We start from the raw sequence: 25,853 nt of genomic DNA, 5'->3' as shown, positions 1-25,853 counted from the left end.
TCAGGCCTCACCTTGGGACTTGCTTGAAAACGTGGAATTCATAAAGGACTTCATTTTGCTCTTTTACTGTAGCAAATGTGATCTGGAGTGCTGTGAAGTTGCAGATGGAATAGAAGGGTTTTTATCACAAAGAGACCGAGGGCAGTTAAATTGTAAATGCTTTATTTCACACTCCCATAGCTGTTGCAGCTAAGTGACTGTTTTCTTCTGTAAGGTGCAGAGTAACTTCTGTTTTATTCTGCTTGCTGAAATAAAAGGAAATACTGTCAGTCTTGAACACAAACGTTAATGGCTGTTATGAAGCAAGTGAAGTATAATGGTTGTTTAATCTAAATTATAAAAATCCTTATGCTTATATAGAATGTTTCTGGACACTTCACTCAAAGTGCTTTATGGGTAATGGGGACTCCTCTCCATCAACACCAAAGTGCTCCAGTGTGGTCACCACACTTCAGCTATCGGTGGGGAGGAGAGCAGAGTAATGAAGCCAATTCATAGATGGGGATTATTAGGAGGCTATGATTGTTAAAGGCCAGGGAGAATTTTGTCCAGGAAACCAGCATTAACACCAATACTTTTTTCAAGAAACGCCCTGGGATTTTTTATGACCACGGAGTCGGGGCCTTGGTTTTACATCTCATCCGGAAGGGTGGTGCCTTTTCTTACAGCATAGTGTCCCTGTCACTATTCTGGGGCGTTAGGACCGCAGGGTGAGCGCTCCCTGCTGGCCCCACTAACACCTCTTCTAGCAGTAACCTTAGTTTTTCCCAGGAGGTCTCCCATACAGGTGCTGAGCTTCAGTGGGTTTCCAGTTGTGAGATACAGGGCAATATAGCTGCTGGCTATAAACTTAGAAATCATTGCAATGAAGATGCTCTATGGTCTGTAGTAACCTTCATTGAAAGTTTGCTTATGGCTCCTACATGCTGGTTGACAGTGCTTTGCACTTTGCCTACCTTGCCTCCCTGGTCTCGGGTGCGGACACGTAGCTTGTTGACCTGAGATTCAGCCATCTCAGCTCGCTCCTCAGCATCATCCAGCTCGTGCTGGATCTTCCTGTACTTGGACAGGTTGGAGTTGGCTTGCTCTTCCTGGAAGGGGGAGAGGGATGGGACAGACAGATTAAGAAGAGCACACAGCTTCTGATGTACCTACTGTTATGAAGTATAGGTGCATGAAGATGGTTAAGTAATGGCTAACATTACTTTTATTTTTTCATAGTGGGGACCCATGTTGTTAATACTTTAAAGCTGAAACACATGCTTTTGGTTCCTTGCAGAGTTTTAAAGGTCTATTTATCACATTTCTGAGTAGTAAAAGCTGCTACAGGTGAAAATGGGAGGCTTGCAGGAACTGGGAGGTGATGTTTCTGCTGTTTAAGTGCTTTTAAACTATATTGTTTTTTCCATATTAAATCTGAAATGATTTTTTATTTTTTTCCCCTCCAAAAACAATTTCTGTAGTTGTGAAAATGGCCCGGGCTTTTTTCACAGTTAACATAAAGCGTTCAAGTTCGGTCCGTGTCGTACAGTGCGACTTACCGCTTCCTCGGCCTGCCTCTTGTAGCTCTTCACCTTGATCTGCAGCTTGTCAATCAGCTCCTGCAGGCGAGCCATGTTCTTCCTGTCTTCTTCTGTCTGCACAACGACAGCGAGCTTCAGCCTCTTCTATTAAGGTTTTATGTGTATGACCTATATTTGTGAACTGACTAATACATCCGTAGATATATTCTACTAGCAATAGCCCTTTGCCAGCATTAGAACAGGCTAAGATTTAGCCCAAGTCTTTGAATGGAAATCAAGGACCAGGTCCTGTGTTCAGGTAAGCTTTGTGACTGTTGACTTAAGACTGAGTACCTGGTAGGTGAGCTCTTTAATTCTCCTCTCATACTTGCGAACTCCCTTCTGGAATTCGTTGCTCTTCTTCTGTTCGCTCTCCAGTTCGCCCTCCAGCTCCCTCACCTGGGGAAATGAATAGTTTGCTTCTTGATTTGTTTTGTTTTTTATAAAACCTGGGAGTAGTAAAAACAAGATTTAAAGGGATCTCCGACCATCAGGGATGATTAGGGTATGACATGCATGAGAAAGTAGTTTTTCTTAATTGTAGATGAATTAGTGCAGTTTGATGGTGCCTTCGGCATTACATGGTACAGTGACAAGGGCCACTCCACTGGCTCACCCGGGCCTCCAGTTTCTGAATCTGCTTCTTTCCACCCTTCAGCGCGATCTGCTCAGCCTCGTCCAGGCGCATCTGCAGGTCCTTGATGGTCTGCTCCATGTTCTTCTTCATGCGCTCCAGGTGGGCGCTGGTATCCTGCTCCTTCTTCAGCTCCTCCGCCATCATGGCAGCCTGCGGTGTGATGGAGAACAGACCAGTCACCAGGTGCAATGAGCACAGATTAGAGAACACGTTGCCTTGAGCAGAATATATTTGCTCCTGTTACTTTGGCCAACCATAAGTCATTCACAAATTTAACGTACCATTTGTATATTACATATCCTTTGATGTAACTGAATGTGATGAAATATGATCAGCTTTTTGTATTGTAATGTAGAAAGTATTATAGAAAACTGAAGGCAATTAACACCTTTGACAAGCTGGGTATCACACATGACCAGAAATTTAAAGTTCGGCAGTGCATTGTGATGTCGATGAACAGGGTTAATCAACAAGCTTTTATATCCGTATTTCTTACGTCAGTTATGGCCTTCTTGGCTTTTTCCTCAGCATTGCGACACTCCTGCACAGCCTCGTCCACTTCGCTGGACAGCTGTGCAATATCATTCTCCAGTTTCTTCTTCTGGTTAATAAGTCCAGTATTCTGGAAGATAAGGCAACAAAGGCGGCAGAATTTATTAGACTGAATGACATGCTAATGAAGGAAGTTGGTTTGCTTAATAATCCAAGTCCATGAGTCCCCAACATCCAAACAGCATATAGATCTTTTTCCAGTCCTCACAGAACATTGTGTAATGGATTTTCTTAGTGAACAAGCATGTACACTAAGTCACATATCTAAGACTGCAATGCATTACAGCTAAACTTTACCTTTAGTGTCTACATATGCATGAGTCTGCAAGTTCTTAAGTGGGATCTGGGGACTTGTTTCACCAACCCCAATTTGAAGTAGTCTTGGATTTGCTTAATTAACATAACATGAGGTCATCCAAGATTAGTGCTACTCAGGGAATTTCAATTATTATGCATTTCTAAGGCAGCAGTGTACAAATTAAATATATACAGTATATGCAAGAATACAGATTTTAAGGAACACCATCTTAGCTGTGGCTTCTGGCCCTTGTGTGGGTGGACATAAGCGTTGGACAGACCTGAGAGTGCAGCAGGTTGACTCTCTCTGTGGACTCCAGCAGCTCATGCTCAGCCAGCTTGCGACCACGGTCGGTCTGCTCCAGGCAGCTGCGCAGCTCTTCCACCTCCGCCACCAGCAGGTTGTTCCTGCGCTCCACCACTGCAGTTTGCTCCTTCAGGTCTTCGTTTTGGTGGAGTGTGTCGTCCAGTTCAATCTGCAGGTCCTGGGAACGCAAAACCGAAATGGACTTATCTGAATTTGGAGGTTGCCATTTTGTTTCAAAGCGGTCGAGGACATGCACTGTTTCGCCACTCCGCTGACCCCCTGGCGGATGCGAACCTTGATCTGAGCCTGCAGCTGGCGAACAAGTTTCTGGGACTCTGCTGCCTGCCGGTTGGCGTGGTTCAGCTGGATCTCCATTTCATTTAGGTCCCCTTCCATCTTCTTTTTGAGCCTGATAGCCTCGTTGCGAGACTTTGCTTCAGCATCAAGGGTGGCCTGCATGGACTCTATGGCACGCTGGTGGTTACGCCTGAGAAATAGGGGAGGGCAGAGCCTAGGATTAACCATTTGCTTTCCTTAAAGGTTATCCTGCAACTGCCTATACTGCCAACTGTGAGCAGGGTGATGGCCCAAGATGGGTGATTGTTAGGCGGTTAAAGTTCTCTTGGATTAAGGCATAAACAATGACCCCTAAAACATACCAAGTGCCTGTTGCCATGTAGACCAGTCAATGAGAAATGCACACTTGTCTAAGAAGAGTTGGGTTACCTAAGGTTGTCGATTTCCTCTTCCTTTTCCGCCAGCTTCCTGTCAATTTCAGCCTTGATCTGGTTCAGTTCTAGTTGGATTCGTAAGGTCTTGCTTTCCTCATGCTCGAGGGCACCCTGGAAGCATAAATACAGTGAAATGTTGTCATTTATCATTTGTAATTCTAAAGACAAAAAAATGGTTTTGAACATCTTTGTGCAAAATTTGCTACTCAAGATACAGCTGCAAGAATGAAGACATGACCATGTGGTTTAACGGAGATGTGCAACCTGGGCAGATGCTTACCTCTGCCTCCTCCAGCGCTGCCTGGATATCGCTCTTCTCTGCCTCCAGGCCTTTCTTCATCTTCTCCAGTTCGTGGATTGTCTTTCCTCCTTGGCCGATCTGATCCGTGAGGTCCGAGATCTCCTCTTGAAGAAACACAGACTCTTATGAGATCAGAAGCAGGAGTACGCATTTTTAAAACATTTGCTGCATCGTGCTATGGTTGCGGAACACAATAAACTGTTCCCAAATTCAAGCTAAACTTCCAAAGAAGATTAAACCTGCAGGGTAGATGCAGGTCCTGATCTGTAACTGGTCTGCAAGCCCAGTCTTCACTCATACCTTGGAGGTTCTTGTTCTCCCGCTTGATTGTTTCCAGGTGGTCCAGCGACTCCTCGTAGGCGTTCTTGAGCTTGAAGAGCTCCGTACTCAGGCTGCGTGCCTCCTTCTGCGAGCCCTCCAGCTCGGACTGCGTCTCCTCGTACTTCTGCTTCCACTCGGCCAGCACCTTGTCAAAGTTGCGCTGCTTCTTGTCCAGGGCGGCGGCGGCGGAGTTGGCTCTTTCCAGATCCACCACCAGGTCCTCGATCTCGGTCTGCAGGCGGTGTTTCGTCTTCTCCAGGGAGGAGCACTTGGCGTTGGACGCCTCCACTGCTTCCTCGGCGTCCTGCAGCCGCGATGCCAACTTCTTCCTGCAAAGGAGGTCATTGCATTGGATTTTTTTACACGTGTCCCATGGTTCATCCCGTTGCACCACTCCCTCGCTGTATGAGTAACCAGTATACAAGATTTAGATTATACGAGAAGTATTCATTCCTATCTTTCATGAAACAAGCAAATTGTCAGTCTTACGAACTGAGATCTCATTGCCATTCTTGTATCTTCTCTAATGAGGAATTTGTTTTTTAATAATTACATTTTATTTTTTTATAATTAAGACTTGCATAGGTTAACTACATATACAGCAGGATAGTTAATGTTTATGCATTAGCTAATGACAAATTCAGTGTACTGTATACTGAATATATAGTTTTGGTAGGATAAATTATTTGAAAATTCCTCTTTGGGTTTCCACAGTTCTGTGAAAATATCCCCCCAGAAAAACTCCATTTAAGCTTCTTGCTCATCGGAGACACCGAGAGATTGATGAAAGAAGGCCTTACTTGGCCTCCTCGAGCTCCTCGGTCCTCTGGATGGCGTCCGTCTCATACTTGTTCCGCCACTGCGCCACCTCGGCGTTGGCCTTGGACAAGGCCCGCTGCAGCTCGGACTTGGCCTCCTGCTCCTCCTCGTACTGCTCCCTCAGCAGGTCGCAGTCGTGCCGCGAGGCCTGCAGGGCGTGAGCCAGAGCGTTCTTCGCCTGCGGCCGAAAAAGTAAACACCGTGTCAGATACACAAGTGTGTTAGCGGTCCTAAGGTTAAACATTTACACGTTTTTATACATAAAACTAAATTTGAGTCATGTACAGGACTGATGAAGTACTAAATACTATCAATGTCCTATTATCACTAGTCAGCATTTCTGTATGAGATTTCAATGTTAATATGACCCGAAACGCATACTCTGCTTTTTCACAATGGGTGAGGTGAGACTCTGGTCGTTAACAGAACAGGAGTGTTTTTGCAGTCCCTTGCAGAAGCAAGCACCTTGTTCTCCTCATCCAGCTGTTTCTTGAGTTCCTCTGTGGCTTGGCTGAAGGAGATCTTAGTTCGGCTCAGCTGCGTGACCAGGGCTTCACGTTCTTCTAACTTTCTGGCCAGTTCCGCTGCAAAGAGAGATGGGAAAGGGGGACACCTATGTATTACAAGAAATAAGTATTTAAAAAAGTACTTCTTCCTAGATTTGTCCCAGAAAGAAGGTTCTTTTAGTAGAATAAAGGTTTCATCACAACCCAACAAAGAACATCGCAATAAATAATCGTTGGTAGTTTTTATATTTTCTTGTGGGTTTGGAGCTTCGATGCTAATGGATAATCCTGCTTGAAAATCCATGTTTTGTATGAGAATCTACCATACTTCTTTTTATATTCTTACCGTTCTCTGCCTGGACCTTGGCCCGTTGGGATGAGACATCATTTAGCTGGCGCTGAAGTTCATCCACTTTGGACTTGCTTTCATTCAACTGATCCTCATACGTCCTACACATCTTCTCAGCATTGGCCTATAAAAATAAATTGAAACCTCGTGCGTACAGAATTGGGCTATGAAAGCAAAAACAGTCTGAAGAGAAGCCATGAAGTGCCTGATTTATCTCCGATCGTAATCAAACAGGCACCTTGATTTAGCTTACCTTGGACTTGGTGATCTGCTCCAGGCTTGAGCTCAGGTCATCCACCTCCATCCTGGCCTCACTCTTCTCTTTCTCCAGCTTCTGTTTGACCCGCTGCAGGCTGTCTATCTGCTCGCTCAGCTCCGCCACGCTGTCGGCATGCTTCTTCCTCAGAGCGGCCGCAGTGGACTCGTGGTGCAGCATGGCCTCCTCCAGGTCCCGGCGCAGCTTCAGGAACTCCGCCTCGCGCTTCTTGTTCATCTCGATCTGGGCGGTGGTGGCCCCGCCGGCCTCCTCCAGCCTCTCGCTCAGCTCCTCCAGCTCACGGGACACCTCGGAGCGCTGCTTCTCCACCTTAGCCCGGGCGGCCCTCTCCGCCTCCAACTCCTCCTCCAGCTCCTCGATGCGCGCCTGGCCACGCCCCCACGAGGGAGGAATCGTTCAGTGTTTAACGTCAGAGTAAAACTCACTGGTGACTGATGTGAGGTCGGTTATTCAAACTTTCCTACTTGTATTCGACTGAAGCTCAAAACTTTAACGTATGAATTTTTCTTTTGCGCTTTTTTATTTGATTTTCCAGGTATTTGAGTGTAACATTTGCCGTGACAACTACTACAGAGAACAGTGCAAATGTTTATATTTACTAGTCTTGAAGGATTATTTCAGTTTTCACCAAATAAAAAACAGTGATGTTTTAGACAAGCCCTTAGTGATTAGAAATGTAACTTCATTTGAAATGGGTGCTGCATGAATCCCAGTCCTGGAGCCCTGGAGTAAGACTGTCAGGAGCTCCTGGCAGCAGAGGTTGGTGCTCACCTGCAGTTCTTTGATTTTCTTCTGAAGCTGCATCACCATTACTTGCTCATCTTCAATCTTCGAGCTGAGCTGGTTCATTTCAAAGTCCTTCCTAGAAGAAGGTGAAAAAAGAAGCTGCTTAAAGGTGTCTCATTTCTGTTAGGATTCACTATCTTTCTATCTATACTATATTATATCTATATTATCTTTCAGTACAATGTACTATACTATCTTTTTTCTGGTGCGGCTAATAGAGTAAATTCTAGTGCAAAATTGATGTCAATTTCTTGATTTTCAGCACAGGGAAAAACATGTTAAAGATTCTTCTTTACATGTAAGAACACATTCTATAATATACCACAGTTCTTGGTTCTAAGATTATATGGCTACTGCCATCTGGAACAAGACACGTTGCTCTCACTTTTTCAGTTTTTCTTCCAGCTGCTGTTTGTCATTTTCCAGGTCCATGACGGACTCCTGCGACAGTTTGAGGTCTCCTTCCAGCTTGCGCTTGGCCCGTTCCAGGTCCATTCGCACTTTCTTCTCCTGCTCAAGGGAGCCTTCCAGCTGGAATGGGGAGCAAGGTCTGCTTTCATTCATGGCCGAGATTCAAGTCTTACTTCTCACACGCACAGCAGACGTTACTTTCTAAAACAAACTCCACAGGCAAACTCTTAAAACGCTTATAATTTGATCAACTTCAATAACTGATTAGCAGGATCAGTTGTACAGCTATATATTGGTGTTACTTACCATTTATATGTAGGTCTAATATTTGAATATTTAAAATACCTTTCCAATATATGTAGGGAAAGAATTCATCTGATGAATTTCCTTTTTTCCAGCTTTTTAAAATTCCCAAATTTGTGAGGATCTGAACTTGGTGACCCCAGTCTCTACAGAATTAAACTGCCGGGGAGCTCATAGTTACTTAATAGAGCTCTTGTTAAAGATAATAATTTGATTAATTAGAACCTTTTCAGCTCACAAACTGCTAGAGATTTCCCTGTATTACAATTTGCCTCGTAGATGTTAATAATAATGACAAACACCTCATTCAAATTATTAGCTCAATCAAAGGTTTAATTAGTATCTGAGATATCTCCTGGAACAAAAAGGAGGACAAGGTTTCAGTAGCCGACTGTAGCCACAAAAACAATCAGAATGTATCACACACTGCTCCTCCTTTAATGTTGCTGTGACATAATACTGAGATGTATATTTAAGTGTCAGCATAGAGAACAATGCTGAAATCACACCCACGTATACCCCAGTGTTGACTCACATCATCCACTTGCTGCTCCAGTTTGGCCTTAGCCTTGGTCAGAGAGTTGACCTTGTCCTCCTCTGCCTGCAGGTCATCCAGGGCCTGCTGGTGAGCCTCCTGAAGAGCCTTCTTCTCCTTGGTCAGCTTGGCGATAATCTCGTCCAGAGCAGCCATCTCCTCGATCAGGTTCTTAACCTGAGGGTGGAAAGGGAGAGATGGAGTCCATCACTCATAATTTTTAAGCTCCCAACATGCTTTGTTCTACTGCTTTTCAAGAAACATATAACATACTTAACATATTAAGAGATGTTTTAATAAAATACTATAGTGGAGAACTAAATGTTTCAAAGTCCCATCTAAATGAAAAAGTCCCATCTTTTTTCTCAAGCATTCCATAAAACTGAACCACAATGGTGTGAGATTTGTTATTTTTAACTGAATTTATCTTCTGGTCTCCTTAACAGCTCACCTTGTTCTCTGTGGCATGCTTCTCCTTCTCCACCTTGGCCAGGGTGATCTCCAGATCGTCAATGTCCTTCTTCAGCTCGGCACACTCATCCTCCAGCTTGCGCTTCTTAGAAGTGATGTCCGCGTTCATCTCCTCCTCGTCCTCCAGGCGCTCTGTCAGCTCTTTGACCTTGGCTTCCAGCTGGATCTTGGCTTTGATCAGGAGGTCGCAGCGGTCTTCAGCATCTGCAAGGTTGTCCTGCTCCTGGAGAGAGACGTTTGGAGGTATTTAGCACAATGAAACCAGACAAAGAGCACATGAAATATGAATCATCTCCAAATGCGCATAACAAACTAACGTAAAAAACACTGATGGTCTATACATACATATGTCATGAATATGAATCTAAATGTAAAAAGGAGGGAGTAATTCATTTATTTTGCTGTTGTCTTGTAGTGTCTCTCTTTTAAATTGCATTCCTATTAAAAATACTTAAAATCACCTCTTAACAGGAACACTTCAATTTAATGGGGTTGAGGAACGGTGACAAAGTGCAAAGAAAATCAATTTGCTCATCCCCATAAATTTCAAACAGTCCTAAAAAGTCCAGGACCCTATCAGTTCTCTCACTTAGATCACACAATCGTCTAGATTGTTGTTGCTTTTCTTCCAGTTGTTTACTTTTTGTTTTTTTTGTGATGAATTTAAACTAATATAGAAGATATGACTATTAATCTAATACTACTAACGATACAATAATAAAAATACGTTTTGCGAGTGTGGTCATAAGCACTCACAGCCTGGAGCTGCAGAGAGAGGTCGTTCTTCTCCTGGATCAAGCTGACTTGTTTCTCCTCCAGCTCCTTTCTCTTGGCCTCACTCTTCTCCAGGGCCTCCTTCAGCTTCAGGAACTCCTCCTTCAAGTTGGCCATCTCCTTCTCCGTGGCCGCACTCCTCAGCAGAGGCTTAATCTTGAAAAAGAGCTTCATCCAAGGCCAGTGCTTCACCGCGTTGAAGGCACGGATGTTCCACTGGATAACCATCAGGGCATCCCTGGGGGCGAGCAGGAATCGGGGCGCACGGACGTGAGAGAGACACAAACCGGAGCTGCCCCACTGGAAACATGCTTCCTCGCCGTACACTCAGAAGACACCAACTTGAAAGGAGTTAACAATGATCATTCTGTTATTTTGTATCTGTTGGTCAGTTTCTGCCCTCATTGACTTGCAATTTAAGGAAGCCTGCTAGAATCTGAAAACAGATTTCACGGCCCAAGTGTTCCATAACCCCAGTAGTTATCTGTCAAATACAAACTCAAGTGATGAGACATTGAAGGCTGCTTTTGATATTTAAAAATAAGAGAGTGAAAGATGTATTAATCCCCTATGACCCTGGCAGATATTCGGTCTATGCAGTTATTAAAATGTCTTGCACAACTAGGCCCAAGGGATCGAGAAATTATTTTTAAGAGAGGCTGAACAGCTCTTACACTTAATGGTCTTTGAAAATGTCTTCCTTCCTAATTCAAAAAGCAGGTTTTGCATTGTTTACAATCCATACACACATCCACATTAATGTGATTTCAGAATTATTCTCCCAATAAGAAAAGCACTTTTTTTTCCTTTGCTGGTTACCTTCACAATCTCTGTGTTAAGTGTTAGATTATTATTAGGCTATGTTTCGCCATGTTGCTGTCATTTATTTGTGGTAAAGTCTGGGAATAGGAACGGACACATTTTATGGTGTCTGCTCACTCCAGCCCTTATATTACATTAAAAAAAACTTAATTTAATGTCTTCAGCAGGAATGAAACAGTCACTTATCAGAGAGCATCTGCCATTGCAGCAAAACTATACACACTGAGATAAAATGCGAAGAGGAACAAGATGACCTCCATTGCCATGCCGAACATTTGAGCAGAACAATGACGTGCATTAATCATATGCAGTAACTCTGGAAGAATAAATTCATTAGAACCTGTTAGTTGGTTTAACTGATCACACCAGACCAAAAGAAGGGTTACCTTCTCTCGATCATCTTCTGGTACTCCAGCCGCATGATCCTTCCCCGGCCCCTGGCCTGGATCATGGTGAGGATCTTAGCTAGGCGCTCGTCTCTCATCTCCTCCAGCTGCCCCAGCAGGCCTGCCTTGAAGAAGACCTGCAGAGACCAAGCGGTCAGGCTGTCCGTAAAGAACAGGGCTGCACTCGTGTTTGTAGAGCTTCTGAGCTCCCAAAACTAGATTTACCAACCAACGCAAGTTCTACTCCATTTCTATAGGGTTTTCTGTGGATGGTATTTAATGCCAGTCCTACGTCATCTTTCTAAAGAGACCTTCCAGCTTTTGGGAGTTATAATGGCTTTTGCAGTATTGTACTCACCTTGGTGTGTCCAAACTTGTACTGGTTGTGGTCGATGTCCAGGGAGCTCAGCAGTTTCTCTGCAGCCTTCCTGCTGTCCACAAACTTATCATCGGGGATGGCACTGGGGTTCAGGATACGATAGCTACACGACGGGGGAGAATGAGAAAGACAAGTTCAAGATTCCAACTAAATGTCACCACCAAGGTTTTTAATCCTTGTAATTGCAAACATTGTGTGAGTAGTCCCCATTGCACACACACTTTGACCTCTCAGTAAAGATGTCATATAATTTACTTCTTTTTTTAACAAGGATTTAAAAATATTAAAAAACAGAGGCCGGGGGGGGAGATACTGAAACTGATAGGATCTGAGATTCCATAAATTAAGAAAATGAAGAAGCACCCCAGCCATTATATTACATTAAAAAAAAACTTAATTTAATGTCTTCAGCAGGAATGAAACAGTCACTTATCAAAGAGCATCTGCCACTGCAGCAAAACCATACACACTGAGATAAAACTTTGAAGGCATTCTGTTCATAAAATAATAAACCCATTATCACTTCAAAAAGTATCTTAATATATTTAACTTTAAAAAGGCAGGCATTTTACCACCAACTCATGAAAAGGGTATTTTAAAATAACATGAATATAATAGTGTACAGTATTAATCTTTTCAAATTGTGTAAATGTCCACAGGTGTCCTCGCTCACCGCTGCTTGAAGTCAGCATACAGCACCCTGTTGGGAAAACCCTTCCTGCAGATCCGGATGCCCTCCAGCACGCCGTTGCAGCGCAGCTGGTGCAGCACCAGAAATGGGTCCATAATGCCTGCGGAGGGAGGAAGATTAACAGATGCCCGTTTTTCAATTGCATCCATCCATTTTCAAACCACTTTAGCCAAGACAGGATCGCGGGGGAGGCCGGAGCCTATCCCAGCAAGCAACGGGCCAAGGTGGGACCCCGGACGAGACGCTAGTCCATCGCGGGGCAGACACAGACACAGCACACTCACACCAGAGCCGATTTAACTGGCAGTATGTCCGCGGACTGTGGGAGGAAAACCCCATGTGAACGTAGGAGAACATCCAAACTCCACACAGCCAGAACCCCAGGAGCTGAACCCAGGGCCTCAGCCGTGCTAACCACTGCGCCACTATGCCGCCCCTTCTGCTTACATGCAACCATATTTCTCATAAAAATAATCTGCGATTATTTAAGAGGCTCGGCACTTCACTGTCAGCGACGTGCTCAGCCTTAGCATTTGACAAAAGCAAGGGTGTGTCAAGAATAAACGGGACATGCTTTCCAAAACTCTCCAAGGTTGATTCAGAAATCATCAATTCACAAAATTGTGTGAAGTGAGATTTTAACACAAGACTGGGAGGAGCGACAGCCACCTCATTCCCCTACATCTCTAACTTGTAATCTTCCATGGCATCACCTCCTGAAATGCTACAAGTTATTTAGTTCCTCTCTTCTTCAGATTGTTTTTTCTTTGCACTCTTTCTTCACCGCATCTCTGCCCTTGCAGCAGCCCCTGGGGAATTCCTCACTCGCGTCCTGTCCTACAGATAGGTAGCTGACCCTCAAACCAATAGGTTAAGCCAAAGGTTTCATGCCTGTTTTCAATAAACAATCCAAACATATTTTCTGATTGGACTGCATCATTCCTCCTGAATTCTGACTAATGTGTTCCTACAAACATCCCAGTATTACAATGCTATGTGTGCTAAAATAGGTTATAGCTCCTTTAAATCTCTTTTAGAGCCTGTCTGAATTAACCTTGGTTATGTGAGAGTTGTTCTCTCAGTTGTACAGAATGACCAAGATGTACCTGGAGTTTTCGTCTCATTAGGTATGATACACCGCACAAAGTGAGGCTGAGTTGCACGCAGGTTTGTCATCAGCTTATTCAGATTTTCCTAACAAACAAAGACATAAATAGATGAATAAATAATATAAAAAATGACAACAGAGGTATGTAGAAGTGTAAATTCCCAATTTTCAGCACTTCCCGGCACTTTTGTGGGCATGTATTTACACGAATGCCAATTTACTGCCTCAGGTTTGGCTTTTGAGAATAACAGTTTCCTTCAATTTTCACACTTTTTATCAGTTTATTTTAAGCAGCAGAATGCAGGCCAAGTCAACAAGATGACACAGGGGTAGCAACGTTGTTTTATTATCTAATTGATCTTGTCCTGCTCATACATATTATTTTAAAAAGACAAGCACACAAAAACACTTCAGTGTTTTCCATGGAGTCCTTACATTTTCCACCAAGTCATGGCTGGATAGGCTTTGAACTGGCAGTAAGAAAGGGTGCTATTATACAGGTCAGGAATATAAATAAGCACGAACCTAAATGGATCAATACCCCTTCTGTGGGGTTATGCAAGGCACAAAGTTAGAAAACAGCTAATCCCTGTTTCATCATTTTCAAAGAACAATTGTTATCGTGTGTCCAGCCAGCTGTTATCATGTTAAAAGCCAGCTGGGTTACTTACCCTGGCCTTGACCTCAGCAGACGCTACTGAGTGCAGAGTTAGCACAGACTTAAAGTGATGTTCATGTGTTAATGCCTCTAAACATCACTGCAAGTCTTAACTACCTCTTTCTCATAAGGGAAGCATTGCACTGCTCCCAAGTGCTGGGTAAGACTCCAGAGGAGGAACAATGATCGCTACACCGCCTTCCCTGTGCACTACTGTCTTAAGTTTGGTGTTGAAGCAGATCCATTCTATCTACTCCATTTTCAATTAAACTCTTTGTTTTAAAATGACCAGCTACCAAACAAAACACAAATAATGCAAAAAGTACAAAGAGTTTGGGTGATAAAAGAAAAGTTTGTTAGGGTGGCAGTTCGGGACAAGACAAGCAAAGAGCATCACCTTATGCAGCTGAGACACGGTCTGGAAGGAAGCAGCCTTCTTGCGCTTCTCTTTGGCTCCTGTTTTGGGATGTTCAGCAGCTACAAGATAAGGTATCAGCTTTTAAACAAATGTCTTGAAATAATTTTCTGTTTTAAATCAAGGCGTATCTGCATTGACACAGTTGTCACAAAGTCTCAACTAAAAGACTTGACCATGGCCAGTCCATTTTTAGTTGGGAACCCCACTGCCTGCGAATGAAACACTCCCTGAACGTTCAAGCACACATTAACTGAGGAAAATGCCTTGAAATGCCTCTTTCCAGTACCTGCTTCAGCACTGACATAGTTTTCATACAAGCTGGCCAGGAGCTTATTAGCTGATTTCTGGAAGCAGGTCACCACTGTCTCATTCAGTGGGTCCTTATTCTTATCCAGCCAACCAAAGATATTGTAGGGTACCTAACAAAAATCAAAAGAAGAAATGAAAATAATTTTCTGATCAATTGCAGTGCCCTTACGAATAAATAAGTAGATAAACAAGTGAGAAAAAAGCATACCTTGCACTGAGTGTAAATTCTCAATAGCATGCTATGAGTATCCTTCTATACTAGAAGTGTCCAATCCTTGTCCTAGAGAGCCATTTTGTCTGCTGTTTTTTATTCCAGCTCAGCTCTTAACAAGCTACATCATTTTGTTTTGTGTCATTTGATCAGCTTCTCCCAGCTCTGCAGGTACTTTAAAGAAACTGAGAGAACCTGCAGACACACTTGCTTCCTCAGATCTAGAGCTGGACAGCCCAGTTGTACTTAAACAGGATCATTATAGATAGGTGAAAGATCACAATGTAAACTTATTGTCAAGATGTATAAAAACAAAGTACTTTTGTAGAAATACTTTGGAACCAGAGCTAAACAGCTAAAAAGAGGTTAGGAACAAAAAAACACGAGACAGGATTCAGACTGCAGGACAGGGCTTCTACAAATAATATAATTTTATATAGATTTTTAGGTATCCTACATGACAGGAGCTGTCACTGCTGTGTCATGACTCATGACTTACCACCCCAGCATAGTGGACTAGCTCAAAATGAGCTTCGTATTTGCGCTTCTTGTCAGGCCTGGGTTTCTGGAAGTTAGCCGATTTCCCAAGGTGGTTGTCGTACAGCTTGGCCTTGAAACTAGAGTCTGTGGCCTTGGGGAACATGCACTCTTCCTCCAGGATTGACAGAATTCCCATTGGCTAAGGAACGGGAAAATTTAGAAAGTGGTCACTTTGTATGGCATGCCAGCAATTTCAAATTCAGTTACAAAAAAGCTGTTCCAAAGTAACTGTTGACAGATTCCTTAAAAGGCAGATGACGTTTCATTTTGACATGATCTTCCACAATTCTTGAAATGCTGTCACAAACTGCACGCAGACACTGTTGCATTCCCACAAGCACCCGATCACTCACTAATTAACTTCATTCACCTTGTCTGTTTAAGCTTCCACTCTGCAACCTGTCCTCGCTCACTACTGAGGTTTTCTCGGACAGAGTTACGCATCCAGTTAGTGACTTAGTCCAGCCTCTTGTTGTTCTTGTGACTCTCTGGATTTCTGACCCTTTGCTTCAGCTCTCCAACCTCACTCTAGCCTGACAATTTGGATTACGTTCGCCTTAGGAATTCAGTTGTTTTCACTCTCTCTGACCCTGCACAGGATCTATTCCCCTACCTTTTCCCTCGGCATATGTGACAAATGCACCATTTCAAGGAGAGAATTCATTCTGCATTTCAGTCTCTCTAGTGATGTACTGTAAATTCTCCGTAGTACCCATTTAACACATTTACTCCCACCACCTATCCCTTATTGGATTTAAGGAAAGTTTTAATCCCCTTTTACTGCTCCAGTGAAACTGGTTTTGTGTGTGCTCCTCCTACCTTCTCAATGAGGTCTATGCAGGCCTGCAAGTCCAGGCCAAAGTCGATGAACACCCAATCGATTCCCTCTCTCTTGTACTCTTCCTGTTCCAGGATGAACATGTGGTGGTTGAAAAACTGTTGCAGTTTCTCATTGGTGAAGTTGATGCAGAGCTGCTCAAAGCTGTTGTACTGCAAGGAATTGAACGGCAGAGGAAAAGGTGAGCATATGTTTTTTTTAATCCATGATGTTAAATCTATATTTTACAAAACACCCTTAACGATCAACGTCACAAAGTGCAGAGCAAGAACCCTGAATGAAAAAGAACAAGAAAGGAATAAAATGATAAAATTGAACATAAGCTTAGGTCTTAAAAAAACATCAGGTCCTTGCCTTCAAAGTCTTGTTGACTCTGTTATCTGCTGTGGGGCAGGGGAGGGAGAGGCGCTGGGGAGATGATGGATGGGTTACTGCTGTTGTGAAAGTTTTGGATTGTGGGGAGAGGAGGGTAAAAATGGGTTTGTTATTTATAGTTAGACGGAATTATTTTATCATTTACACGTCTCAAAAACAGATGACAAAAAAATAAAAGACAAGGCCATTGAAGGATTACAAGGACAGGAGTAAGGTTTTAAAATCAATTTGAAACTCTACCAGAAGCCAAGGTAAGGATTACAACAGAGGAGTAATGTCATAATAGACTGAGACATTGTCGAGACCCTGTCAAAGCATGAAAACCAGATTGGTTTTAGAATAAATTCCTGACTTTCTTTATATGGAAAAAAAGAGATCTGGGGAACTCACTTCAAAGATCTCGAAGCCTGCAATGTCCAGTACTCCTATGAAGAACTGCCTGGGCAGGGAGGTGTACAAGGTTTTGTTGATGCGGTTGACCAGCCATTTAAACATGCGGTCATAAGTGGCTTTGGCCAGGGCACCCACTGCGTAGTTCACCTAAAAACAACACAACATAACATGTTATCCGTCACACAGTGGACAGAGCACATAACTCCCTTGGCCTAAATATTCAAATCTGGTTAGTAATAAGTAACAAGATACAATGCAGGCAATGATAGATCCTAGTTTTATAAGGCAATATGTGTAAATTTGACAAATAAATGATTGTCTATAGCTATCTTAAAGCTCTTTTAGAGCAGGTCATGTCCAATCTTTTTTTATTCAAGTACAGAATCACAAAGATGTACCTGGTGTTTTCATTTTATTACAGTGCACAAACACAGGTTTGTCATCAGCTCATTCAGATTTTCCTAGGAAAGAGAAATGGCACAAAGGCTGTCTGGTGTGGTGACTGTACCTGTTCGACATTCTGCCCCTTGATGACACACTCGTTGCCCACCTTGACTCGGGGGTGCAGGAGGCCCTTGATGAGGTCAGCTGAGCTGACTCCCATCAGATAGGCAGCCTTGTCGGCACCTGGGCAGAAGACACAGGTGTTACTGCTGGAACTGTGCTGGATAAGACGTGTGGTCTGGGACCTCCTTTGCTTTAGCAATAGGTACTGAAATATGAAAGAGCCCTGTGTTCTGGTCAAATTTAAATTTCTCGATCGTTTCCAACGTAACAGATCATATTTTTCTTTCAACAGTTCCCCGTTCTCTCTGTCAGCTTGTCGAAAACGTCTGAGTCCAAAGGGGAAAAAAACTCGACTCACTTTCAGTGCCATCAGCCTCTGCCTGCTCCTCACGCTGCTTCTGCTTGAACTTCATGTTCCCAAAGTGCATGATGGCGCCCACTATTTTATAGCAGCCATACTTCTCATCAGCACTGAAGCCCAGGATATCCATGGCTTTCTGAACAACAGGACCACAGGGAAAGAGAGATGCCAGAAAAACCTTTTTATCATACAGTGATGATCTTCTTACGTTAAGAAAAATCATTTAAGAGACATAAAAAGACAACTTATCAGATCGCCCTAGTTGAAAAATGGAAGGAAAAGAACAGTTTCTTTCAGCTGAACTGAATGCAGTACAAACATCATCTTACATCGGTCGCCATGAGCTCGTCTCCGTCATCCAGATTATCCACAGTGGTCACTCCTTGAGAGCAGAAGTGGTAGTCATAGGGGTTTGAGGAGACCAGCAACATATCTGAGGATAAAAACGACTGTTGGTCAACTTTCTGTGTCTAGGTCTAGGTGGAACATTCTGTACTTCATATACCTTTTTTTACTCCTAGTTGTACCCAGCGTTGTTCTAAATGAATGATATCTGTTTGCTGCCTGATCTGTTTCTATCCAGTAGTGTGACAGCTGCCTTGTTTGACTGGAAATGGGTACAAGGACTGAATCTGGAATCTAATCACTCACTGCTTCACTACAGAAAGGCACAATTTCCCCTTTAACTTGATAAAGGTAACATAGTCTAAATGTCATCCATCCATTTTCTAACCACTATCTTTCAACAAATGATCACGTGGGAACCAGTCATTTTTCACAAATATATAAAAGATATTTTAGGCAGAAAACTTGACATGCTAATATCATAAATGAAAAATATTCATTAGGTAGTGACTACAAAGACTTTACATGACATTACGCCAGCGTCAGAGCAGTCATAAACTCCGTACCCAGAAGCTCCGGTTTCCTCTGAGACACAATCTGATAGTAGATGTGATAACTCCTTTCTCCTGGCTGCTGGAAGATCACTCTGGATTTTTCCAGAAGATCTGAAAAACAATGTAATTGATATTTTGGTTAATTTTAATTAATTAAAAATGACATCATATTTAAGAACTGGAAATCAAAGGCAAGCCTGAAGTGTTCTAATTCTACAGATTCTTGTGGGGTGTACAGACACGAAACACAAAGGTGTGTGAAAGTTTCAAGAAGTACTGTATCTCTTTCAACTTTGTTTTAGAAGTAGCAACAGCCATGTTTGTGGGAAAATGAATAAGCACTACTGTCAAACAACTGTGACTCTAAACATTTCACTTAGACACAAACTTCTAGAGAGTTATTTTCCTCTGACAACAACACTGTAAAAGTGATGGTTAGACATGAAAGCTGTGAGCCATCCTGGAAAACCAACATTTTTTGGTGTAGTATTACTGTCTAGTACCATAAAACAATAATTGCTTACAGATGTCAATATCAGCAGAAGCCAGTTTCCCTGTGGGCCCAAAGTGGATTCTGATGAACTTGCCCTGGGTAAAAAAAGAAAGACAAATCACTTGTTTTTCAAGCCAGTGGTGTAAATCTAAATATTGTTACAACCTCTCTAGGGTCTGCCGAAATTCGGTTCCATTTTTTACCAAAAATAAGAATCTTGAATGTTTAACAACCAATTTAACAGCCTGAGATAATACTTTGAAATACAAGTGTACTTTTTACGAAAGAACAATTGAAGTTGTTAAGTATTTTAAGTATATCAAGTATGGAAACTTCTGTTGAGAAGAGTTTTTGGATTTATTTTTGATTCCAAAAACATTTTAGATAGGAAGAGAACACGTTACAATAACTACAAAATCAAATCAAATCACTGGACCTTTAATATGACGCTGGCTGCTGTTGAACCCAGGCTGCCAAATACTCACAAAACGAGAGGAGTTGTCATTCCTCAGGGTCTTGGCATTACCAAAGGCCTCCATGGCAGGGTTAGCCTCTATAATCTGGTCTTCTAGGGTGCCCTGGCAAAGCATAACATGGAAAGAAGTTGCCTACTACTGTCAGTAATGTGACTGAATTAGTGTTGAAACTTGTGACGTTTGTACTTGAGCCAAACATGTCATTGTATGCTGGGTTTCATCCTGGTTGCACAGCATGAAGCATTCTGTTAGTGCCAGACTCTGAGCTGGGGGTGGACATCTGTGTATTGTAACATCATACTCAGCAATGGTGATACCCATACAAACAGCAGAGCACACTGAAGTACTCAAGGGAGAAATACCTGGCCCAAGGGTAAAAAACAGTGAAGTCCATTAAGGAGACTCAACCCCACCCTAAGAACTGCTGTGTGTTTCCCCTCTAAATGAGACAATGTTATAAATGATTGTAAGGAAACATCTAAAACTCTGTTGTACATTGCTTGTTTCTAATGACTCGAAATCTTATTGGTTGTTTTAATTACAAATACACAACTGCGTTTGGATTCTTTACACTAGATGCCACATGCTAGATACTAGATATCAAATTGGTTAGATAAACTGCTAGTGACGACTGCAAACACAGGGGGGAGACAAAGAACACTTGACTTAAACTTGACTGTAAACTTGACTGTTTACAAAGAGTGTAATGTAACTTGTACTCACCCCTGTTTTGGTGGCAGGCCCCTGTATAAAAAAAAAACATATTAATAGCAAATACAAAATATAAAAAATAAGACTAAATACCACAAATTAAGACTTATAGCAACAGATTTAAGGCTGCTTTTGACTAAAAAACATCAGGCGTTAATCATTTTTTCACAGCAATTATAAAGAAATAAATTACTGTTAGCTACTAATCATTTTCTTATTAATGTTTTAAGGTATTAAACATGCACATGTATGTACTATTAATTGATGTAGTATGAACTGCTGATTAAGAGTGCTGAAAAGCAATATAGTACTTTATCTAAACTTGGCAAAATGTCTTATACCACAGATGTGTAAGCCTTTGCACTCCTTTATTATTTGTGGTTATTTGTTTTTCAATGTGTTTTGGTGGAAATTTTAAAAGGATCTTCATGCAAATAAAATTGTTACAATTTAAAATTAAACTATTAGCCTAGTATAACCTGAGGCTATGTTTTCATAGCCAAATTTTCAAGAATTGCAGTGTATAAACAGGACTGTTCTTGCCTGAATCATGTGTGACTGCTTTTGTTGTGAAGCTTAATGGCTACAATGTATTTTTAAATTACAGCAGTAAGATGTTGCTCTGAATTCTAAGGACAAGTGTGCAGTGAGTAGAAAACTGTTTTTTTTTCCAAGATGAAAAATTAAATCAAAATATGGGATTGTAGCAAAAAAGCAGGGAGTAAGTGGCCTCAGCGGGTTAATAACAAGAAAAGGTTTCCCAAAACCACTTAAAAATAGCAAAAATATATATAAAAGGGGAAAAAATTATTTGGGGAGGAAAATGGTGTAAAAAAGGTGCAGAAAAGCACTGTGGGAAAGAGGGCAGCACATTGTAAGCAGGGCTTAAAATGATTGGAAATACTAGCGTTCTTTACGTCATTAAAAAATGTCTGTTATACAACCTCCAGCAAGTTGTTCAGGTATTTTAGAACCGTATGAGATTATATAAAATTAAAACCTCCTTCTCAAAAAATTAGTGTAGAAACTTTCAAGCCCTACTTCATTAAAAGAAAAAAAAAATCAAAAAGGAAAAGGGAAAAATGGCAAAGTTCTAAAGCTTTGGCCTTACTCCTTTTTTGCTGGATGCATCGCCCAAGGCTGCTACAATGGCAAAATACTGAATTACACGTTTCGTGTTGACAGTTTTGCCAGCACCGGATTCTCCGCTAGGAGTGGTAGACAAAAAATACATATACATATATGTATGCAAGAAGTCAAGCAAAAATACACATGAAAAAATACACCACTAGCCACACCCAGCATTCTCACACCAATCTCGCAAACTCAAAAAAAACAAAACAAAAAGTCATTACACTTTCAAAAGGCAGCAAAAAAATAGAAACTGCACTCGGTTCCAAAAAACAGCTCCCCACATTTTAGAATAAGAATAATTAGCAAAAATATGCATCAAAATAAATATGTGCAAAAAAGGACTCTGATGACATATAGTCCAAGCAAATTCAGGTGTCTGAATGTTTTGAGGCGTTATTGTTATATAACACATTCCCAGCTTTGTGAAATTCTGCCTAAAGTTCTAATCAACTGAGTGAATACTAGCTAGAATGTTTAAATGTTTAAGAGGTGTAATTTTACATACGTGATGAGCATGGACTGGTTCTCACGATCTGTGGAGAAACACCAGGGGAGGATTATAAAGTGACACAGTGCTCAGGATGATTGCCAACAAACAGAAAAGGCAGTTTCCTTAAAATTCTCGTCACAGTGGAATGCCTTTGCAGGGAGAAACACCTGCAGCACCTGCTTTTGAAATAGTTGCAACAGATTCAATTTTTTCCACACCTTATTTTAACAGCTGCCTTCTGGGGTTCAGTTCAGACATCCGATTCAATGACATGGAACCACTCACAGCACAAATTACTGGAGTGAAATGTGAAAGGGTAAAATACTAGCCACCCACACTTCACGTTTTCTTCAGGTGAAGGATTCACCGACACCTGAGGGAACCAGAAGGAAGTGAAGACTTACTGCGCAACATGTCGTTGTAGGCATTATCGGCAATGGAGTAGATGTGTGGGGGCGACTCTGAGCGACGCTTGCCCTTGTAGGCAGCGACGACGGGGGCGGTGTAGACAGGCAGCCACTTATAGGGGTTCACCGTCACACAGAACAGCCCAGAATACGTCTGCCAGGAAGGAGAAACCACAGTAGCACCATGTAGTCTGGAGAGCAGCCTGGTGACAATGCTGGGGCTATCAGAGAAATATCCCTCTGACCTTTCCAAAATGAAAATGCTAACCTTTCTTAAGGTGGGGAGGATGGAATTACTGTAGATCAGCGAGATGGCAGAGATGGCTCTGGGATTCAAGAAGCTTACTTTCAGCTACATTTTTGCAGTTACATTGTAAAAGCTTAAAAGCTTAGGATTGCACAAATATTAACATGCCTCAGGTATATTTTTTGGGGAAAAAAAGAATTTGCACATAAACAAATAGCTCTACTGTGACAGACGTTATAAGAAATGGAAAGACAGGAATTCAATGTCATTGAAATTCAGGAAAGTGAACTATACTACTCATTATCACTTCACTATTGTTTTAAAATGACATTCAAAGACATAAGTTATCACCATTGTAGCCCGAACAAACTTTTAGGGTTTACTGTATTTTAGTTTCCAGCATGAGTGCTGAAGCAAGACAGCTGCGTGACGCTGCTGTGTGCGTATAGTCATACAGTATTTGCACAACACAGGCTAGTCCACAATCGGCTCTTTAGCTGATTGTTGCAAAATACGGAGGGACCTGTGTAAAGGAGAAGAGGGAACGCACATAGATCATCCAGTTGCTGTACCGACGCTTCAGGTTGTACAGAACAGAAGCTTCGTTCAGGTGGGTGAGCATGGCCATGTCTTCGATCATGTCGAACTTGGGAGGATTCATCTGTTGGATGTCATCCTCCTTCACAGTTATGGTCTAAGGAAGAAAATGGTGATTTATTCAAGTTGAACCAACATCCACACTCTCTTTTAAAGCACTGGGAGAATACGATAATAAGATTACTGTAATAGCTCTTTTTACTGCATTGTGTCTGAAGCTCTGTAGAGCCCACTTATACAGTTTTTGTACTTTTATTAACTCAGAAACCCTGAGAATCTTATTAGGGTGAATTCCCATGTGAAGAATTAAGAAAAACGCTCCTATTACTTTAACGCTTTTGAGGGAGAAGCAGATATTATTTTGTGTTAAATAATATGTGCAAACTAATTCAAATATGCACCATATACTACTGTTGCCTTGAACTCTGCTTTGGTAAGCTGAATAAAACTGCATATAAAGAAGACATGCAGTACCCCCACCTTATTATTTCAAATACCTCACCTACGACTCTTTCTCCCACCCACAGTACAAAGTCAAACAATCATAGTTGCACTGAAAACAAACGGTCACCACCATGTCCAACCTGATCTCACATCAGCAAGGCTGGTCAGTACCTTCCATGGGGACCTCTATGCAATAACAGGTTGCTGCTGTGACCTGGGGGACAACACTTTTCTGTGGGAAGCGCTATTCTTCAGATGAGACATTAAACTGAGCTCCCGACTACTTGGGCATTATAGTCCCCATGACACTATTTGTGAGTAAAGGTGCTAAACCCAGCTAAACCCTGGCTTCCTTCCACTTTAGGCTTGCACATCTACGTTTCCACCTTTATTCAATTGGTACAGCACATTTTTTACTGAGCCACATCTGCTGCCTGTCACCCAGGGCTGCAGTTCAGTGCTGAAGGAGGTGGGTCCCCTCCTATACATGAAGCATTCTGGGATCCTTTGAATAAATGGCACAATGTGAGCCAAGCAATTAATATGTTTAAAGTACTGGAACAAGGCAACGATCTAGATGTGTTTACCCTGCCATCCTTGGTTTCCACAATGGCTTTTCCGCCGGCCAGCTCCTTTATCTCCACTTCAGTATAGGCTTCCTTATCATCGGGTACCCAGGCTTTCTTCTTACCTGCATCGAAGGGACCCAGGGCTGTCTTGAGAAACGCTGACTGACATGTCACCTAAATCAAACACTCGCTCTTTTCTGTTCCCAGCATACGCATACGCAACGCAACGCAGAGGTAATGAGACGCGATTCTTAAAGATTATCACAATTAAGATGTTTTGACACTGAATCAAAAATGCAAGGTCAGTAATAACTTGTGAACTGGTTGCAAAAAAAAACCTTCCTAGTAGCATTTCATTAAACATGTATTGAATACATTTTTTCCCACATTATGCGTAATTACACAATTTAATTGCCTTAGGTTATTCAGAAGCTAGCAAGTGAAAAAGAAAATTGTAGCATATGCTCATCTAGGCCTTTTTGTTGTAGGGTTTTATGTTTCGGGGTAATATAAAGATGTTTCCGTCTAGTAATTACGAAATTCCATTAATTTACAATGACAAAAAACTTTTGTTTTTTAATTTTATCATCTTGGGATTTTGTTTTTGTACCAATTGATTCTGCGTGGTGGAAAACTCTTGGTCTGTTCGCCCCGAACTATAGACCTATGATTTTCGTTCTACAGATCTGCAGAACGGAATAACAACTAAGAAGCGGTGGCCAAAACTGAGAAAAACGCAGATAAAGTCATTGCAAACGATCACATTAGTACCGTCGAAAGGTATAGTCTGCAAGACAAGCAGCTCCTTGTCGCTCTTCCGAAGGAATGAAGCGGCTTCCCCAAACTCGGACATATCCAATAGAGACATGGTGAAGGTCCGGCAGGGCGCTCGGCACAGCGGACGCGACTTCTTGAACTGCGGGAGAAGAAAAAAACTTCACATTAGAAAGGTTTGCAATTGAAATTCGCCAAGCACAACTCAAGTTTGAACACGGGCAAAATACTTTCCGCCCAAATCAAATAAATTGATTTATTTTACTAAGAGCAGATTAGAGACCTCTTTAAAAAAAAACATTCCTAAAATTTCGAAATCGAAGCATATTACTTCAGTTAGCATTACATATATAGATTTTAAATAAGCTTCCATCCTATATACATTTGCATGCAAAAAGAAACCAAAATATACCAACGTGAGATCTTAAAAACATATATAGTGTGTAAAACGTAATTATCCTGTGAATCAATATATTGTTAAATGTTATCAATTTAAATCACACAAGGGGAAAAACACGGCTACAACACATAACAGTTAGTACAATACAGCCAACATGCAGGTAGGTAGACTGTACCAACCTCAGAGCACACAGGTCAGATTGGGTCGGTGAAACGAAGTCCGTCTTTTTATTGTCTTTCTCAAGGTCAGGGTTAAGGGAGATATGTCAAAAATTCCC

General features: G+C 41.9%; 1 protein-coding gene across 2 annotated transcripts; it reads right to left on the bottom strand.

Moving 5' to 3' along the window:
• Nucleotides 1-145: 145 nt before the first annotated feature.
• Nucleotides 146-25,853, bottom strand: myh7ba (myosin, heavy chain 7B, cardiac muscle, beta a). 2 transcript variants are annotated; one of them, XM_015364803.2, is made up of 43 exons: nucleotides 25,756-25,853; nucleotides 25,174-25,318; nucleotides 24,421-24,524; nucleotides 23,343-23,486; nucleotides 22,543-22,699; nucleotides 22,154-22,181; nucleotides 21,626-21,722; nucleotides 20,527-20,547; nucleotides 19,813-19,905; nucleotides 19,359-19,422; nucleotides 18,847-18,945; nucleotides 18,265-18,368; nucleotides 17,933-18,071; nucleotides 17,576-17,694; nucleotides 17,065-17,214; nucleotides 16,281-16,451; nucleotides 15,421-15,600; nucleotides 14,688-14,820; nucleotides 14,381-14,460; nucleotides 13,324-13,411; nucleotides 12,200-12,317; nucleotides 11,506-11,629; nucleotides 11,148-11,284; nucleotides 9,922-10,177; nucleotides 9,146-9,388; nucleotides 8,695-8,871; nucleotides 7,831-7,976; nucleotides 7,431-7,521; nucleotides 6,636-7,025; nucleotides 6,380-6,506; nucleotides 5,993-6,111; nucleotides 5,509-5,705; nucleotides 4,688-5,037; nucleotides 4,367-4,491; nucleotides 4,082-4,197; nucleotides 3,650-3,842; nucleotides 3,330-3,533; nucleotides 2,696-2,821; nucleotides 2,179-2,349; nucleotides 1,857-1,961; nucleotides 1,542-1,637; nucleotides 957-1,091; nucleotides 146-245 (listed from the first exon to the last, which is right to left on the bottom strand). In XM_015364803.2, exons 2-43 carry the CDS (start codon nucleotides 25,268-25,270, stop codon nucleotides 234-236), a joined length of 5,826 nt encoding a protein of 1,941 aa, XP_015220289.1. In that variant the 5' UTR covers nucleotides 25,271-25,318; nucleotides 25,756-25,853; the 3' UTR covers nucleotides 146-233. The 2 variants fall into 2 exon arrangements, with proteins under 2 accessions (XP_015220289.1, XP_015220290.1); XM_015364804.2 differs by lacking the exons at nucleotides 21,626-21,722; nucleotides 22,543-22,699; nucleotides 23,343-23,486; ... (1 more) ...; nucleotides 25,174-25,318; nucleotides 25,756-25,853 and having other exon boundaries at nucleotides 22,154-22,169.

The sequence above is a fragment of the Lepisosteus oculatus genome, chromosome 16, assembly GCF_040954835.1.
Source record: "Lepisosteus oculatus isolate fLepOcu1 chromosome 16, fLepOcu1.hap2, whole genome shotgun sequence".
Taxonomy (NCBI): Eukaryota; Metazoa; Chordata; class Actinopteri; order Semionotiformes; family Lepisosteidae; genus Lepisosteus; species Lepisosteus oculatus.
Note: the sequence above shows the minus strand (reverse complement) of the source record. Positions and strands in the feature narration are given on the sequence as shown.